Source organism: Caloenas nicobarica, chromosome 23, assembly GCF_036013445.1.
Source record: "Caloenas nicobarica isolate bCalNic1 chromosome 23, bCalNic1.hap1, whole genome shotgun sequence".
Taxonomy (NCBI): Eukaryota; Metazoa; Chordata; class Aves; order Columbiformes; family Columbidae; genus Caloenas; species Caloenas nicobarica.
The window spans coordinates 4,297,217-4,315,303 of NC_088267.1; the positions used below are offsets into that span (position 1 = coordinate 4,297,217).

The 18,087-nt window shown below is 62.4% G+C and overlaps 2 protein-coding genes across 2 annotated transcripts; one reads left to right on the top strand and one right to left on the bottom strand.

Annotated features, from left to right (window-relative positions):
• The first annotated feature begins 3,377 nt into the window (after positions 1-3,377).
• On the top strand, positions 3,378-12,399 carry TINAGL1 (tubulointerstitial nephritis antigen like 1). Its single transcript, XM_065650395.1, has 12 exons — positions 3,378-3,412; positions 3,966-4,306; positions 5,113-5,176; positions 6,975-7,067; positions 7,162-7,276; positions 8,424-8,547; positions 8,666-8,816; positions 9,079-9,262; positions 9,583-9,628; positions 10,100-10,223; positions 10,683-10,728; positions 10,882-12,399. Exons 2-12 carry the CDS (start codon positions 3,997-3,999, stop codon positions 11,020-11,022), a joined length of 1,398 nt encoding a protein of 465 aa, XP_065506467.1. The 5' UTR covers positions 3,378-3,412; positions 3,966-3,996; the 3' UTR covers positions 11,023-12,399.
• Positions 12,400-14,486: 2,087 nt separating this feature from the next.
• Positions 14,487-17,668, bottom strand: PEF1 (penta-EF-hand domain containing 1). The gene is made up of 5 exons (XM_065650415.1): positions 17,624-17,668; positions 17,262-17,448; positions 16,507-16,662; positions 15,859-16,002; positions 14,487-15,299 (listed from the first exon to the last, which is right to left on the bottom strand). The coding sequence occupies exons 1-5, from the start codon at positions 17,642-17,644 to the stop codon at positions 15,070-15,072; spliced, it is 738 nt and encodes a 245-aa protein (XP_065506487.1). The 5' UTR covers positions 17,645-17,668; the 3' UTR covers positions 14,487-15,069.
• Between the last annotated feature and the right edge of the window lie 419 nt (positions 17,669-18,087).

Below are 18,087 nucleotides of genomic sequence, written 5' to 3' on the forward strand. Positions count from 1 at the left end.
CCAAGGTGGGGGTCCTGTGGGGGGGCTCAGCAGCGACACCTGCATGGCCGCGGTGCCAGGATCTGACCTGGGCTGGGGAGGACACCCCTGAGCCCCTCGCTGCTGTCAGCATGGCCCCTCTCTGGGCTTCGGACCGTGGGATTTGCACCCCCTTTCTCAAGCCCCCCCTGTGCCTCTGCTCCCGGCAGCAGGGACCCCCCACTCTGCTCGTTTTTCTTGCCTTGTTAGTGCATGTGGCCAGAGCCGCTGGCAGCCCTGCTGCTCCTGCACCACCCCAGCCCCCTCCTCTTGCCCCAGGGGTGCCCGTGTCCATGGGCTGTGGGGCAGTGATGCCATGGGGACATGAGGGGACAGCTGGGTGCTGTGGGTTGGTGCGTGGGTGCCGTGGGTGCCATGCGAGAGCTTTGCACGCAGGAACTAACTCGTAGGAGCCTCCCCGGCGCTGGCTGGTCCCCGCAGAATGCCCCAGCCAGCGGTAGTTACCTCACTTGATTAACTTATTAACTTATTTGTTTCATTAAAATTTGGAGTAGAGGCTGCCTGCCTGCCTGCGCTCTCTCTCCCGGCTCTCCCGAGAGGTGGCACTCCAGCCCTGCCGCTGAGTGCCGTGGCCAGAGGACCCAGGCGTCCGGCCAGAGGACCCAGGCGTCCGGCCACCTCCCTGCCCCCGCCTTGGGCTCCCCTCGAGCCACAGACACCCCCTGATCTGACAGCGGGACCCCAGCTCCGTCACCCTCACCAGCTACATGGTGCCTGGGGGCTGATGCCACCGCAGAGGGGCCTATGTCCTGTGTTTGGAGCCTGGGGATGTTCACTGCCCCCTCTGCCTCTTTAGAAGTGTCACGATGTGTCCCCAAGTGAGGATGACACTGTGATGGCCGCAGGAAGGCAGGGGTGTGAGCCCCCTTGCCCAGGAGACCACAACCCCTCAAGTGACGGCAAAGCCTTCACCCCATCGCCATGTCCTGGCACCCCAGGGGGTTGTGTCCCCCAGCCCAAGAATGTGGGGGGGCCGGGGGTGGCCCCTTTCTGCGCCGCCCTGCCCCGGCGCTGCCTGTGGAGGAAGCCGAGGTTCACCGCAGGTCAGGCTCTGCCTTTCCGGCTGCTTCTTGCCAGGAAACCCATTCCTGGCTCATCCCGGAGCACCGGGCTGCGCCAAGCACTGCGGGGCCAGCACCTTCCTGTCCCCGCTGCCCCCAGAGCTGCCCCAACCTGCTGGGATGGGGGTCTCGAGGTGATTCCTGGACCCACCGAGCGCCTGGTGTGCAGGACACGATCCCTGGGGAGCCTCAGCCACCCCCAGAGCTGCGCACATCCTGCTGGCAAGTGGCCCTGGGGCTGTTTGAAGCAGAAGCTTTGAAGGGGGAGCCAGGATGCAGTGGTACCCGGAAAGCCCCGTGTGAGCGACTGTGCTGGGGGGGCACCGCACCGGCCTTGCACCAGCTGGGTGGCTTTTGGGGGTGGGTTTGGGCATTGCCACAACAGCGGGGTCTTCACCGTGCCACAGCATTGTGCGTCGCCAAGGCGCGCTCCCCCTGCACCCCACGGCCACGGCAGCGCTGTGCGATGGGTGCAGCTCAGCAGAGCTCGTGCATATCCCTGCTGCTCTGCGGGGCATCCAGGGATCACCCGCCTGGGTCTGGGCTCTTTGCACCACTCCATGCGATGGGACCTGGGTGCTGGGACCTGGGTGCTGGGACCTTCCCCCTCCCCGGAGCAGCCACGGGCAGCGGTGGCTGGGGCAGGTGTGCCTGCCAGCCTGCGGCACTTGGCGCTGCTTCCCGCAGCCACGTGGGCCCAAGGTGCCCCGGTTGGACTTTGTCCCCCTCCACCTTGGTTTCGCCGCGTGTGTGAGAGGCTGCCGCTCCCCGGAACGGGGACAGGCCTGGCCGGGGGGGGAAAATGCCAATGTCAGAGGGACGCAGTGAGCTGTGACCTCACGGTGCCGGCTCACCGCATCCCGCCGAGAGCGACGCTTGGCACGCCGAGCACAGCCGCAGGAAGGGGGCGAGGGGGGCTCGCACTTGGGCTGTCACCACTCCCGCCTCCGCACACGAGCCCTTATCAGCCGGGGGCTGCAACGGGAACGGGAAGGGGCCAGCTCTGCTGGCGGCACCCCACAGCACCCTCAGCTGCTGCCAAGGAGCTGCCTGGCGGGAGCACAAGCACCAGGAGCAGAAGCCAGGGATGTCCTTTTTGCTGGTGGCTTTGCTTTCTCCCTTGAGGGTCTTAGAGAATTCATGACTCACTCTGGATTCCTGTCAGTCCTGTCATGGAGAAAGTACGTGTGGTTGGAGACAGCCGGACTCCGGGCCGGACCCAGTTCCTTCCTGAGGCACTCAGCGCCACGGCCGCGCTCCGTCCAAGGCCACGCTTGCAGGAAAAGGCCCTTCTGAAAGTGCTGGCCGAGGAGCTGGGTGGGGGTCCTGCTGGATGGGGCTCTTGCAGTACCCTTGTTTGGGCACCCAGAGCACCCTGGGGTCTCGGGGGGCAGGGAGCCCTTGCAGCTGGCGGGTTGCGGTGCTCACTGTGCACAGGCACCTGGGTGCAATGCACCCTGCCTGGCTGCAGCATCGTCCCCATGGGCTGCAGGTGGGAGCCAGGAGCCCCCCAGCCCATGGCTTGAGCCCTGTCCCAGCTCCTGTGGCCGCCCAGGGAACCCCACACCTGCCCGCCACCCACAGTACCTCCTGTCCTGGCTGCCATGTGGCATCTGGCAGGGGGATTGGACTAGATGATCTTTCGAGGTCACTTCCAATCCCTAACATTCTGTGATTCTGTGATCTTCGAGGAATCCTTGGCAGCAGCTGGGAGACGCTCCTCACGGGCCAGACACAGGCATGAGCCCCTTGGGGGGCAACTGAAACCCCGCAGCGAGTACCCGGTGCTGCAGAGGGAACTGGAGCCCATGGGGAGACCATGACCCCCCTCCCTGGGTCAGAACACCTGGCTGGGGACATGGGGGTGACTCTAAGTGACAGTGACTCCATGCCTTGGGCTGTGATGGGATGTCCGTGTTTCTCTTGCATCCAGCTGCCCACACTGCAGCCGGGGTGCTGGAGGGGGGAGTCACGCAGCCCCCCTCCCCACACCCTGCCCCGGGCAGCAGAGAGAAGCCCCTGGTTGCTGGGAGGGGCTGCCGGGACCCCCCAGTTTGTGAAGACACGGGGTGGCGCGCAGGAGCCGGGGGGATCCCGGGCGGGGGGTGTCGGGGCCGTTGTCCCTCTGCCCACCGCGCCGGGAGCCCCGGGCCCGACCCGCGCCCCGCTGGGCTCCGCTCCGCCCGGGGAGGGGCAGCGCGGCCGGATCGCTGCCCCCGGCGCCTCCCACGCCCCCCCGGCCGGGCGCGGCTATAAGGAGCGGCGGGGGCGGAGGAGGCGCTCGGCGGCGGCGCGGAGCGGCGGGGCGGCAGGTACGGGGCAGCGGGAACGGGGCGGGAGGGGCTCGTACCCCGGGGGTTCCCCCCACCCACCTCCCTACCTCATTCCCGGGGTCCCCACTGCCCCCCCCCGGCCCCGCGGGCTGAGACCCGGGAGCTCATCGCACCGTCTGCGCGTCCACGGCGCTGGGAACCGGGGCCGGGGTGCGATCCAGGCAGCTCCCCCGGGTGCCCTGGGAGGCCCCGTCCCGCTGAGGATTTACTTCTGGAGTGGGGGGAGTTACGGTATGGGTGGGCACCAGGCTCCTCAGCCACCCCGGGGAGTGAGCACCCAGGTGGGAGCCAGTGTTTTGGAGCTGTGGGTCTTGGAGCCAGCGTGGTTACAAGGGGAGTTAAGAAATCTGAAGATTTTGAGCCTTCTGGGGGAGGACAGGGTGAGGGTGAGGTGGCCTGGGGCTCAGGGGGCAGCACAGTAGGTGCTGGCCGGGGTGGGCAACCCAGTGGGACAGGGCGCAGGGCGCAGAGCTGCCCTGTGCCCACAGGACCCCCAGCTGCCCCCCACCTGCTCACTGCTCCCCCCCTGCAGTGGCTGCAGGTCTGGGGATATTGCCGGCACCATGCGCCTGCTGCGGGCCCTGCTCTGCCTCTGCCTGCTGGCCCAGGTGGCCCTGGTGGCCCTGGCTTCCCGGGTGCGCACCCGCCGGGAGCTGGCCCCTGGCTTGTACGAGCACGGGGTCTACGACGCCGGCGGATCCTACTGCCAGCGAGGGGATGTCTGCTGCCACGGCCGCAACGACGGCTGCACCGTGCCCTACCAGGACACCCTCTGCTACTGTGACCTCTTCTGCAACCGCACCGTCTCCGATTGCTGCCCTGACTTCTGGGAGTACTGCCTGGGCATCCCGGCCCCCTTCCCCAAAGCCCCAGGTGAGGCAGCCCCCAGCCCAGCCAGGCAGGGGTCTGTGGGTGCCCATGTGTTGTGTGATGCCCTCAAGGTAACGGATACAGCTGGACATGGCACCCCATGGCCCTGCTGCAGAGCTGCTCTGGACCCCTCAGAGCTGGGGAAACACATGCAAAGTGGCCATTCTGCGGCCGAGCTCCCAGAAATGGGGCTGGGAGCAGCCTGCAGCCCCCCAGCCTATCCCTGCACCCCACCATGGGCAGGGCTGCGAGGGGCACAGGGGCAGCTCCAGCAGCGGGGGCATGTGGAGCAGAGCAGGGGTGGATGGTTCTCCATCCCGGTTTCCCCGGTCATGTCTGGGGCAGGCGGATGCAGGTCCTGACTTAACCCGCCTGGCAGCTGGGGCGGCCGGGGGCGAGCAGGGGGCACGGGCAGCCCCCCTGCACAGCACAAGGCTTTCTAAGAAGTTCCTGCAGAGCAGAGCCAGCTCCCGGGCACAACTGGCCCCTTTATCCCCGTCCCGCCAGGCTCTGTGTGCGAGACCAGCTCTGCTCGGCAGCCCCACGCACAGCCCCACAATTAACCCTCCCGGCACCAAGCCAGCCCGGCTCCCACCCTGCGCTGGGGGCACAAGCTGGTCCCCATTGCGCCCTGGCTGGGTGGGCACAGAGGTCTGGAGGTGCTGAGCTGCAGCCGTGCACCTGCCTGGCTTTAAGGACTGCACTTATTTTCTTTCCCCTTGGTATTTCTCCCTGGAGCCATGGGGGTGCTGGTGAGACCCCTGATGCAGCCAGGTGCTCACCAGGGCTCTCTCCCTTCTCCCATCCAGGCTGTGCCCGCGCCGGCCGCACCTACCCCACCGGAGCCACGTACCGGGAGAACTGCAACCTGTGGTGAGTGCTCCACGCTCCCTGTGCCATGTGGCACCACCGGCGTGGCACCGGCACACCACCTGCCCCAAGAAGGGGCGCTGGGGAGCTGCGAGCAACAGGGCTGCCGGCTCGGTGGGAGCACGGGGGCCCGAGCTGGGTGGTGGGGGCCAGTGCCAAATGCTTTTGCTCTGGCATATTCGGCGCAGAGAGCCCGGGGCCTTGAGCCGCTCCCAAGTTTTAGCGCATGCCTTTGTGGGAGCCGCTCGCCCCACCGGGTTAGCACGCGGCTGCGCTGCCGACACAGACCCGGCGCTGCCGGGGTTCTTCTGGCCGCGCTGGTCCAAGCCCAGCTTGCCCAAGCCTGACGGGACGCATCTGCAGCTTGGCAGCCGCGGCGGCTCTGTGCCAGGCAGCCAGAGTCCGGCCCCGCCACTTTGCTGGGGTGCGAGCAGCCCGTCTGCGCTGTGCGCCAAGAGCTCGCTGTTTGCATTAGCGAGCAGCGCAGGGTTTATCTGGAGAGGGCTGCGGTGGTATTAATGGCATCCCAGAGGTGGGGAATAGGGGAACCTGCGGGCGCAGATCTGCCCGTAGACAAGGAGCGAACGTGGCAGGGCTGGCTGCCTCGCAGCGATGCAGCAGATAAGGGGAATCAAAGGCTCTTGGCTGGGGTATGTGCAAGGGCATGAGCACGTGTGCGTGCATGTGTGTGCAGGCGTGTGCTGGAGGTGAAAAGCCAGCCTGACCTCTCGCTGAAACCCCGATGCTGCCCAGCATTTCTCTGAGATCCTGGCACGGAGGCACGTGGGGCTGGTGGCTGTCCCCCACTTGGATGACCGGTCCCTGCTGCTGGGAAAGTGTCCCTTCCCCAGCGGCGCTGGCCCTCGGGGGCCGAGGCTCTTCTGCCAAAACCCTCTTCCCCCACACTTGGCGCATGCAGAGGAGCAATTCCTGCAGCGCTTCGCCCCAGACCTTGTCCCTGCCTGGCTCCTGGGGGGGCTGGCAGGGGGCAAATGCGATGCCTGGGGTGAAGCACAGGGGTTATGTGGCTGCACCCCAAGGTACTCCCGTGGGAGTCCCCGAGGAGGTCACAGCCAGATGTGGGGTCATCGCTGCAGCCCTGGGAGTGCTTGGGGATGGAGATGGGGTGAGTGCCAGGGGTGCAGGTGCCACCGGTGGGACTGGGACACGGTCTGGTGGGACATGGGCTGGCGGGACACAGCTCCGGCTTCATATGGCTCCTTAAAAGGGAAGAGTGTGCCGGGAGCTGGGCCGGCGGGCAGGAACGAACATGCCAAGCATTGCTCGCCGTGCGGGGGGAGCACAGCCCGGGGCTCCCTGGGGGGACCCGGACCCGGCACCCCCCCATCTCCCAGACACCCCCTGCCCTCCCTGTGGGTGCCACGGGACTCCGGGCTAACCTGGCCAAAGCAGCTTGGCCCAGGGGGGGACAGCCAGCCCCGAATCCCCTCCCTGGGCTGGCGTCCAAGCCTCGCTCCAATGTCTGCAGGCCTGGCTGCTTTTCAGCTGATTTTTTTTTTTCTTTTTTTTTTTTTTTTTGTCCCATGCTCTGTCTGCCCTCTGGGCTCCTGCGGGGACCGGGGCGGGGGGGACACAGTCCCCCGGGCCACACTGAGGGCTGCCTGCTGGCGTCACCCTGTCCCGAGGTGCTGAGCTGCATCGTGACCCCCCCAGACCCCAATGCAGAAGCAGCCCTAGCCCCTCACTGGCTGCCCACAACAGCTGCAGGTCCCTGGCTGCGGGGACAGGGGACACTGTCCCTCCCCAGCTGACTGTCCCCCCGGTGCTGTCCCCCCTGCAGCACCTGCGGCCCCGGCGGGCAGTGGCAGTGCGAGGACCATGCCTGCCTGATGGACGGGGAGCTGATTGACGCTGTCAACAGGGGCAATTACGGGTAAGCACCGGGCACTGGGAGGGCGGGGAAGGGATGCTTCACCCTTTGGTGCTTTTTGGGGCACCCCTGACCCACAGCCCTGCCTCCCACGCAGCTGGAGAGCCGCCAACTACAGCCAGTTTTGGGGCATGACGCTGGAGGACGGGATCCGGTACCGCCTGGGCACCTTCCGACCCTCTCCCACCGTCATGAACATGAACGAGATGCACGTGAGTTGGCCCCCTCGGATGCAAGGGGAAACTGAGGCACACTCGGGGTTGAGCCTGCCTGTCCTGTGGCTTCACCCAGCGCTTCACCATCCCCTCAGCTAGCGATGTCCCCGCGGTGTCCCCGTCCCTAGGAAGGGGCTCTGCCCCCAGGGAAGGGGCCGTGCCGGGTGGGTGCCGCGGGCAGCCCTTGTGTTTGGAGACAGCAGCTCAGCAAATTCCCCCTGACAATCCCCGAGCTGCCAGTGTTGTTTTTTCCCCCTGCTCCTCCGCGCTGGTTTCCCATCGGAAAGCCGGCCCCGCAGCTGCTGAGTCGGCAGAGCCGGCTGCGCCAGCGCTTTGCAAGTGGGGTACCCGTGCTGGCACCCAAAACCAGCCCCCCATACGGCGTGGGCAGCAGCCAGGGGTCCCATGGGTGCTAGATGGGAGCGAGCGATGTGCATACCCAGCGCCGTGGCCTTGGCTCCTGGCAAGGTTTAATTTTAGAGGTGCTTCCTGCGCCGGGTGTCGTGGCCGCGTCCTCCCCAGGAAGGCTGAGCTGTGCACAGCCGGGGCGGGGGCACCGTGTCCCCCACTGGAGCGGAAAGGTTGGGAGTGAGTCAGCAGCCGGGTGAGAGCCGGCCAGAGGCCACAATGAGGGGCTGGAGGCACCGGGGGCTGTGTCCTTGTGGTGCTGCCCTTGCTGGGCTCCGAGATCCAGCACTCGGTGCCGTTGTTGGGTAAGGAGCCACTGGGGAGCCCGAATTTAGGGAAAGTTGAGGGATCCGGCTCCTCCAAGACAAGGGGGCACCTGAATGCTGGTCGTGCTTGGCCAAGGCTGCAGGTGTCCCTGTCCCCAAGGGTTCTGCTGCATCAGGCTGCCCAGGGCAGTGGTGGAGTCACCATCCCTGGAGGGGTTGAACAGAGGGAGATGAGGTTCTCAGGGACATGGGGCAGTGCCAGGGATGGGGTAATGGTTGGACTCCATAATCTTGAGGATCTTTTCCAACCAAAACAATTCTACGATCGTTTCTGCAGTGGGCCTGGGGGATGCTAACACTGCCTGGGGACCCTGGCTCCATGGGTGCCCTGGTTGCTGCTGCGGGTGGGGACAAGGACCGAGGGGTCCCTGTGCAGCGAGCACCCCTCATGCCTCGGCTCTGCCCCACAGATGAACATGGACTCCAATGAGGTGCTGCCCCGTCACTTTGACGCAGCGGCGAAGTGGCCGGGGATGATCCACGAGCCCCTGGACCAGGGCAACTGCGCGGGCTCCTGGGCATTCTCCACAGCGGGTGAGACGGGACGGGGCGGCTGGTGGGAACAGGGACTAAACCTTCTGCCCTGGGGCTGGCGAGCAGGGCAGGACCCGGGGGAGCAGCCGCCCCTCCCTGACCCCCCGCTCCCTCCCAGCCGTTGCCTCGGACCGCATCTCCATCCACTCCATGGGGCACATGACGCCTGCCCTGTCACCCCAAAACCTCCTGTCCTGCGACACCCGCAACCAGCGGGGCTGCAGCGGGGGCCGGCTGGACGGCGCGTGGTGGTACCTGCGCAGGAGGGGGTGAGTGGGGACGGGACGGGATGGGATGGCCGGGCAGAGGATGTTCCCATGCTGGGGTGGGATAAGGGAGTTCAAGGCTCTGGTTACCTGGGGAGAGCCCAGAGGTGCCCTATGTGCATCCTGTCCCTTGGGTGAGCAGGGACCAAGGGCTGCCAGCCCAGGTGGGCTGAGTTTTGGAGAGGGAGCTTTTGGGAAGGGGGTGGTATTTGGGTATGGAGCCGGGTGGCCCTTCTCCTCCTCACATCCTTGTCCCTCTGCGCAGGGTGGTGACAGACGAGTGCTACCCCTTCACCAGCCAGCAGAGCCAGCCGGCGGCACAGCCCTGCATGATGCACAGCCGCTCCACGGGCCGCGGCAAGCGGCAGGCGACGGCACGGTGCCCCAACCCCCGGACCCACGCCAACGAGATCTACCAGTCCACCCCCGCCTACCGCCTCTCCTCCAGCGTGAGTGCCGGGAGTGCAGACGGGACGGGCAGAGCCGCCAGCGTGGGCGACGCGGGAGCCGTTTGGTGTGGGGAGCGGGATGGGTCTTGGCTTGGGGTGGTTTGCCGGGGAAAGCCGAGTTTGGGAGTGAAGCTTGGAAAAACCTGCTGCGGAGCCCCCGGCGGCCGCTCTGCCCTGCCACGCCAGGTGGGAGCGTCTCCTCTGCCCCGGCATCTCCGAAACACCCACCCACGGGTGCCAAAACAGCCTCTGCCTGCATCCCCGGGGGGTGGGGAGGGCAGTGCCGGGGGTACCGGTACCACCTGGCTTTGTTCTTGCAGGAGAAGGAGATCATGAAGGAGCTGCTGGAGAACGGCCCTGTGCAAGGTAGGGAGCCGGTGTGGACACCCCACCTTTGCACCCCAAAGCCGGGTGCTGCAATGGGTGGGGGAAGCTGCCCTGCCCGGGGCTGGGGGCTGCTCTGGGAGCCAGGACCCCCCCGGCTGTTCCGCTTCACGTTCAGCCGTGTACCCGGGCAGTGCCGCGCTCTTGCCGGCCACGGGGTGCCCGTCACGCTGCCCACACCAGCAGGCACTTGTTGCTCATTAACTCCCAAGATTTAATCTCCGTCTCGGCAGTTGGTTTTGGTGTTTTTTTTTTTTTTTTTTATAATCCTCCTCTGAGTCTTGTCACGTTGCCCAGGGGGAGGGTCTGGCTGCTGCCTTCCCCCCTCCCGGGCGATGCCCCGTGTCCCTGGCGCTTGTACCCCCCGCTGTGGGGGACACGGAGCCTTGGGAGCTCGGCGTCCCATCCCCAGGGCACGGCCGATGTCCCCACACCCTGTCCCCATGCCCACAGCCATCCTGGAGGTGCACGAGGATTTCTTCATGTACAAGAGCGGGATCTATCGGCACACGCCGGTGGCCGAAGGGAAGGGGCCGAAGCACCAGAAACACGGGACCCACTCGGTGAAAATCACTGGGTAGGTGGTGTGGGCTCGGGGGGTGCGGGAAGCCCCGCTCCGGGCAGGAGAAGCATTTCCTTCGTGGGAGGAAAGGCGTCCCCTTCCTCCAGGCGGGGAGAGGAAGCGGGAGGGAAGGAGGGTGCAGGGCGATGGGGGGGCCGTGCCGGGGGCCAGTGCTTGCCCTGGGGCTGTAGCCACAAGTGACCTGAGCGTGGCCGTGCTCAGCCAGGAGGTGCAGAGCCCAAGGAAGGGAACGGGGCTGCCTGCCCTGTGCCGGTGGCTTCCTTCCTCCTCCCGTGGCTAAACGTACCTACCTGTATTTTGGGAGCGGATGTAAATACCTCGTTCAGGGCCAGAAAACAAGTGGGGTCAGCACGGCACCCTCTGCGGTGCTGGGCAGGGTGATGCTCACAGTATGGGGTGCAGCCCAAGGGGATGCCCTAGACCCCCCCTCACTGCCCTGCCCTTCCACTGCAGGTGGGGAGAAGAGCAGCTGCCTGATGGCCAGACCCAAAAATACTGGGTGAGTGTTGGCGGGTGTCACGAGCGGGTTGGGGCTCAGGCATTGGAGGGGGTGCAAGTGCTGCTTTCATACACCCGCATGGGATTCGGCTCAGGGATGGGGGGATCAGCTGAGCCCCCCAGCGCTGAACCGTGTCCCGTTTCCCCTCCGCAGACGGCGGCCAACTCCTGGGGCACGGCGTGGGGCGAGGGCGGCCTCTTCCGCATCGCCCGCGGCGTCAACGAGTGCGAGGTGGAGACCTTCGTGCTGGGGGTGTGGGGCCGCGTCAGCATGGAGGACATGCCCCACAAGTGAGCGCCCCACAGCCCCCCAGCCCCGCAAGTGTCCTTGTCCCCACGCTGCCCAGCACCGCAGCCCCTCCGTCCCCTCCTGGGGGTACCCATCGGGTGGGACCCCTGTGCTGCCTGGCAGGGGGATGGGACTGTCCCCTGTGTCCCCATGCGGGAGGCTGCGTGCCCCCGCTGTGCTGACGCGGCGGCTGGGTGCAGTGGTGCGTGCACGGGGGGTGCGTCCCGTGGGATTTACCCGCTAATCCCCCTGCCCCGGGCTCGGCTGGGCTGCGCTGGCAGCCGGGGGCTCTTCAAAGGCGGCCGCCCCCAACCCAGCTCCTGCTGGCGGTCTTGGGGTGGGGGGAGCACTGCAGTGGGACCCCCGAGGCTCCTGCACCCCCATAGCTGCCCCCCACCATAGGCAACCCTGAAGCTGGGGGGTTACAGTAACTCTGCAGGGCCTGGGGGGCTTTGTCCATCCCCCCTCAGCTGGGGAGGGGGCTGGGGTCCCCAAAGTCCCCCTTCCCGTCCCTATGGTGCTATGGCCACTGCCACCCCCCAGGATGACCCTGTCCCCATGGGCCCACAATTGGGGACCACACAGCAGCACAGCCTGGGTCCCCTTTTTCCCCCCCAGAGCTGTACTTTTAAGACTTTTTGTATTTATTTTGCTTTTTATTATTTGTAAGTAAACTTCTCAAAGCCTCAGTGGCAGGACAGGCTGCTCCGTGTGTGTGTGTGGGGTGGTGTCCCCCGCTGCCCCCCACCTGCCTTGTCCCATGTGGGGGGGAACGTGGCCCCAGGAAGGGCTGGGGGGGTGAGATAAGGCCCTGCTCATTGTGCGCCTTCCGGCTCCCTGGTCCCAGGACCGCGGCCAAGGGCCAGCGCTGGCCCCGCCATGGGCACGCGCAGCCACTGGGGCCAGGAGCGCCACTGCAGGTGCCACCAGATACAGGAGTGCTACCGTGTCCACGTGTGTCGCTGCAGCCAGATGTGCCACCGTGTCCACGTGTGCCGCTGCAGCCAGATGTGCCGCTGCAGCCAGATGTGCCACCGTGCCCACGTGTGCCACTGCAGCCAGATGTGCCACCGTGTCCACGTGTGCCGCTGCAGCCAGATGTGCCACTGCAGCCAGATGTGCCACCGTGTCCACGTGTGCTGCTGCAGCCAGATGTGCCACCGCAGTGGGGACACGGGAGGGCTGGGGGAAAGCTGAGCAGGCCCTTTGTGGTGGGGAGTGTTGCTTTTTAAAATTTTTCTTTCTTTCTATGACCGTTCCTCTCCTGTTCCTTCCCGGGTCCGCGCCCCCTGCACCCTGGGGACACCCACCGTGCGGGGCAGGCGCCACCTGGTGGGGACAGCGAACACCTGCGGTGCGGGCACACGAGTGTGCGAATACACGTGGGTATGTACATATGTGTAGATATATATGGGTATGTACATATATACACATGGATGTGTACAGATATATAGATATATATGTGGGTATTTTCATACACACACACGGGTATGTACAGATATATATGGGTATGTACATACACACAGGGGTAGGTACAGGTGTATATATATGCGTATATACATACACGGGTATGTACATATATATGGGTATGTACATGCATACAGAGTTATGTACATACATACAGAGGTATGTACACATATATGCACAGGTATGTACATATATATACACACACACACGTGCGATCATGTACAAATATATACGGGGTTATATACATATACACACATGGGTGTATACATACACACATGGGTATGTCCATATATAACCACTCTCTAGCGTCCTCCTGGTTTTTTCAATATATATTTTTACACACACACTAGCAGACTCGGCTGGGGTTTTTTATATCTATTTACCCACAGACTAATAGACACTATTATTTTTTTTTTTTAATAATATGTATTTAGGCACACACTTGGCGGGGTTTTTTTTGTCTATTTACATACACACACTCTCCTGGTTTTATATGTATTAAGCTCAAACACACAGACAGTCCTGGGTTTTTTATATATTTTTTACACACACGCTAACAGACACTCCTGGTTTCTATATTTTTTTAGATATATTTATACACACAGACACACTCCTGGTTTTTATATATATTTATACACACACACAAAAAAACCAGACACTCCTGAGATTAGATAGATAGATAGATATAGATAGATTTTTTTTTTTTTTTTTTAATATACACACACACTCTCCCGGTTTCTATATTTTTACAGACACACATGCACACACACACTCTCTAAGAGACACTCCTGATATATATATATAGAGAGAGAGAGAGAGAGAGAGAGAGAGAGACACACACTCTCTCTAACAGCCACTCTTGATATATAGATTTTATATATATATATATACACACTCTCTCTCTCTCTCTCTCCTGATTTATATATATTTATATACACACACACTAACAGACACTCCTGGTATGTATAGATAGAGATACATATATATAGAGAGAGGGAGATACACACACATACACACTCTCTAACAGACACTCCTGATATATATATATATATATATGTGTGTGTGTGTGTCTAGTGTGTATGTGTGCATATACACATATAAATACATATGTACAGGGTTGTGTATCTGTATATATACACTAAGGGGAGTATTACTCTGTGTGTGTGTATACATGGGGTGCCTCTGTGTGTGTGTATATGCATATTTATAGACACTTATTTGTGTCTATATACATACACTGACAGACTGTTCCAGGTGTTACATACATATACACGCACAAATACATAGATAGATAGATAGACAGATATTACATATATATATATATATATACACATACACACACCTACACAGAACCCCCAAAGTCATCCCTGCTCTGCACAACAGCCCCGGCCAGGAGGTGACAGCTGCAGTGTGAGGGGACATTGGCCCCCACCAGCTCCAGCTCAACCCTCCCGAAAGGCCGGGGAGCTCTGACTCAACAGGAGACAACGCGAAATATCACTGGAACCATCAGAAACGGGCTGGAACCATCACAAATGGGCTGGAACAAACCGTCCTGCCCTGGGCCAGAGCTGCGGAAACACCCACAGCTGGTTATCACTTCTGAAAGCAGCAGATAAGATTCTCGGGGGTTTAAATACATATTTTTTTAAAATAAAAATTCCTTCAAATATATAATAGCAACGTGTCTCCCAAAAAGCATCTCTGAGCTTTCTCATCAAGGCTGATTAAATGATAATCACCTGGACATCGTTTTAAAACCACAGCAAAGAAAACCTTTGTGTGGGTGAAATCTTTACTTGTATCTCAGCAAGAGACCCTTATTTTCTGTCAGTTGACATGAAATGCGTAAGAAGTAATTTCAGAAAAGTATGTTGAGCCCTGGGAGCAGCACCCAGATAAGGCTGGGTGGGTAGAACATGTCCCCTCCCTGCACCCCATGGGGGTGACACCAGGCATAGCAGCGTCCCCACAACCTGCTCCAAAACACAAACCAGCCAGCGACCAGTGCACATCGCCTTTTATTCAAAAGCTGTAAAAATAAGCTCTAAACCGTTTGAATTTGGCTTTAGCAGAAACTAATCAATACAGACATTGGCAACAAGGCGGGGGGATGATCCTGTGTGTCACCGCAGCAACGTGACCTGTTCCAGCCGCACGGAGAATCAGGGCTCCAACCCTCAGGAAAGCCAGAACGTTTCCAGGAAAGCTCAGCTCTTGGTCACCAGAGAGTCCCCAAAAATGTGCCGAGACAGGGACATTCCACTGCAGACATCACGCCAAGCAGAGGGACAGCACAGCTGGGGTTTAAATATGATTTTGTGTCCAGCAAGGGAGGATCTAAGTGCTCCCTGGGACACGTGGCACAGGCTACTGGTTTGGCTGTCCCAGAACTGGGCTCCAGTTTGGCAGGGAGGCACCTACTGCCATCAAGGGGGGACAAGGAATGGAAGCCAAGAGGGCCCCTGTTGGGTTTGGGGCTCTTCAGGCTGGAAAACCATCCTGGGGGAACATCTCGCTCTTCAGGAGGAGGCTCAGCCGAGGACGGCGGCTGCTCCCGCAGAGCTCCTGGCCGGCTCGCAGCCCTCACATCATGCGGGTCATGACCATCGTGAGGAAGTCCTCGTAGCTCAGGCGCACGTTGCCCACCAGCCCCGTGTCCTTCTCGCGGAAGGCATCGGTCGTGCTCTGGAGCTGCATGCATATCTGGATGAAGCGGTCGAGCTGGATGCTGGGGTTGGAGGAGCGCTGGGCGTAGCGGGAGAGTAGCAGCTGGCTGAACTGGGGGCTCAGGTTATAGCCCATCTGGGAGAAAGCTGGGAGCAAGAAACGCTCGGATTAAACCCTCCCGATGGAAGGAAGAGCGACTGTGACCTCCCTCCCATGTGCCAGCACACCCCCCATCTCCCACTGCCCCGTCGTGTTCACAGGACTCTCCAGCAAGAGAAATCAAACAAAGGCACGAATTCCAGACATTTTTCCCCTCCATCAGACACACACACCCAAGAGCTCCTCCCAGGAAACATGCTTTAGCCACATGCCATTTAGAGGAGGAATTTGGGGTTTCCTTAAGGAAGGAAGTTTGTGCCGTGACCCTGCTGTGCCTCCTTGTCTCCTGCCCCATGGGACAGCTCACTGCCAGCTCTGCTGCAGCCGGTTTTGCCAGCCCAGCGTGCCCCAGCACAGCAACAGGCATGGACTGTGGCCACGGCTGCGTGGGAGGCACCCGGGAGCTCAGGAACACCCAGCCCTGCTGCAGGGATGATGCCAGGAGTCGTCACCAGGCTGGGCTGGAAATAAACAGCAAGCAAAGCCAGACTGCGGTCCCCAGGGAGCTCAGTAAGGGCCAAATTGCTGTCTCTGTCCCTCGCCCACCTTGCTGGAGCTCGCTGAAGCTGATGGAGCCCGACTGGTCCCTGTCATACTGCTGGAAGAGGTTCTTCCACTGCTGGATGAAGCGCAGCAAGGCTGAGAAGCCATACACGTCTATGCGTCCCGACCTGGTCTTATCAAACATGTCTGTGGAAGAAAGAACAGAGATCAGGAGCAGGGCAGTGAGGAGCAGAGCAAGGACACACTGCAGGAACTCCCAGAGCTCAGGATCTGCACTGCAGCTCCCTGGCACCCCATTCCAGCCCTGAAATCCCTCCCTCACCAGGACTGCAATCAGCTGGGACCACTCAATCCTAAGACGCTGGTAGGAAATGGCACCAAAACCCTCCGCTGGGGCAAGAAGGGGAACAGGGTGACTTTGGCTTGTTACTGGAGCTCCCTTTGCTCCCCGTTCTCTGGGACCTGGGGCTTGCTCAGCCTCAGGTAGAGCTGGGCTCCCTTTTCCAATCAGTGTTTGGGCCCCGACTCATGTCCTCCACCAAAAAGGTGCTTGGACCTGCTCAGTTTGCCCAGCTCTCGCTCCCGAGAGCACTTAAAAGCCAGCAGCTCAGGGAAGCAATGCTCAGGTACCAGGCGAATACAGAGATCAGAATAAAAAGCAGCGGGAGGGCAGGGAGAGCCCAGACTCACTTATCATCAGCAGGCAGGTCTCGTCGTTGAACGTCGACCAGTTGGAGTTGAGCAGCGCCTGCTTCAGCTCCTTCACAGAGATGTACCCGCTGTGATCAGCATCGACCGCCTGGAACCAGGAGAAGGCCTCGGGGTCCACGCCCGGGGGGGCATTACCTGCATGGGGAGAGGCCATCAGCGGCTCTGGTGTCCCCTCAGCAAGGCCTTGGCTGGTCTGTCCCCACGACGGCGCACGTAGACACGGCCAACACCCAGGGACTGCTCAGCGCTTCTGCTCTAAGCAGCTTTTTACAGCCACACGATCCTGGGCAAACAGGTTTGCAGGGCGCAGGGCTCGGCACTCAGTGGAGAAAGAGCCGTGAGTCTGAGTGGGGGCTGAGGAGCGACCCTGGGGTGCTGCCCCACACACCCGGCAGCACCGGGAGGCATTAGGGTTAGAGTTAGGGTTTAGGGTTTAGTTTAGGGTTAGGGTCATTAGGGTTAGGGATTAGGGTCATTAGGATTAGGGTTAGGCTGCAAAGCTTGATTGCTGCCGCTCAGGAGTCTTCAGTGCTTCCCTCCTCCTCGGGATTTTAAAATAATAAACCGGGACTTTGCGTCCACACAGTGAGTTAATATGAGCTGGGCGAAGGGCGCCGAGCCACCCCTCCCGGGCCGGACCGCGCTGGGGAACACCCCCCGCGCCCCGCCGGCCCTGCCCCGCTGTCCCGGGGCCACCCCGGGGACCAGGCACCCGCCGCAGGGTCCCCACTCACCTCCGGGGGCCGCCCCTCCGTAGGGCCCGGGGCCGCCGTAAGGGCCTCCGGGCGCGGCGCCGCCTCCATAGGGACCCCCGGGCGGGGGCTGTCCGTAGGGAGCCCCAGGCGGGCCGCCGCCGTAGGGAGCCCCGGGGTAGGGCCCGGGCAGGGGCGCACCGGGGGCTTGTCCTGCGCCGGGGAAGCCCTGGGGAGGGGGTAGAGCCCAGTGTGCGGCCGGTACCGGGCCCCGCGCCGCCCCCCGTCCCGCCCCGCCGTGCCCGGCCCCCGGTGCTGCCCCGTCCCGCCCCCCGCTGCCCCCCGCCCCGCCGTGCCCCTCGGCCCCCGGTGCTGCCCCCGGCCCGGCCCCGCCGCGGCCGCACCTGCCCCGGAAACGCCGCCATGGCCCCGCTACCGGCCCCGCCCCCCTGCGTCACCGGCGACGTGCGCCCCCATTGGTCCCGAGGAGGCCCCGCCCCTGGGCGTGGCGGGCGAGCTGGGCGTACCGGAAGGAAGGGGGCGGGGATTCGCGGAAAGGACACGCCCACAGGGGAATTAAAGCGGCAACGACCCTTAAGAGGGGTGGGGCCCACCGAGCGCCGCAGGATCCTCCCGGGAGCAGGTCGGGATCTACCCGGGAGTTGCTCCGGGATCAGCCCGGGAGCAGGGCCAGGATCAGTCAGGGAGTGGGGCCGGCGTCTCCCCAGGATCAGGGCTGGGATCCCTCTAGGAACAGGACTGAGATCTTCCCGGGAGCTAGTCCAGGATCCCCTGAGATCAGAGCTAGGATCTCCCAGGATCAAGGCTGGGATCGCCCCAGGTTCCCCCCCACCCCAATCAGGCGCGG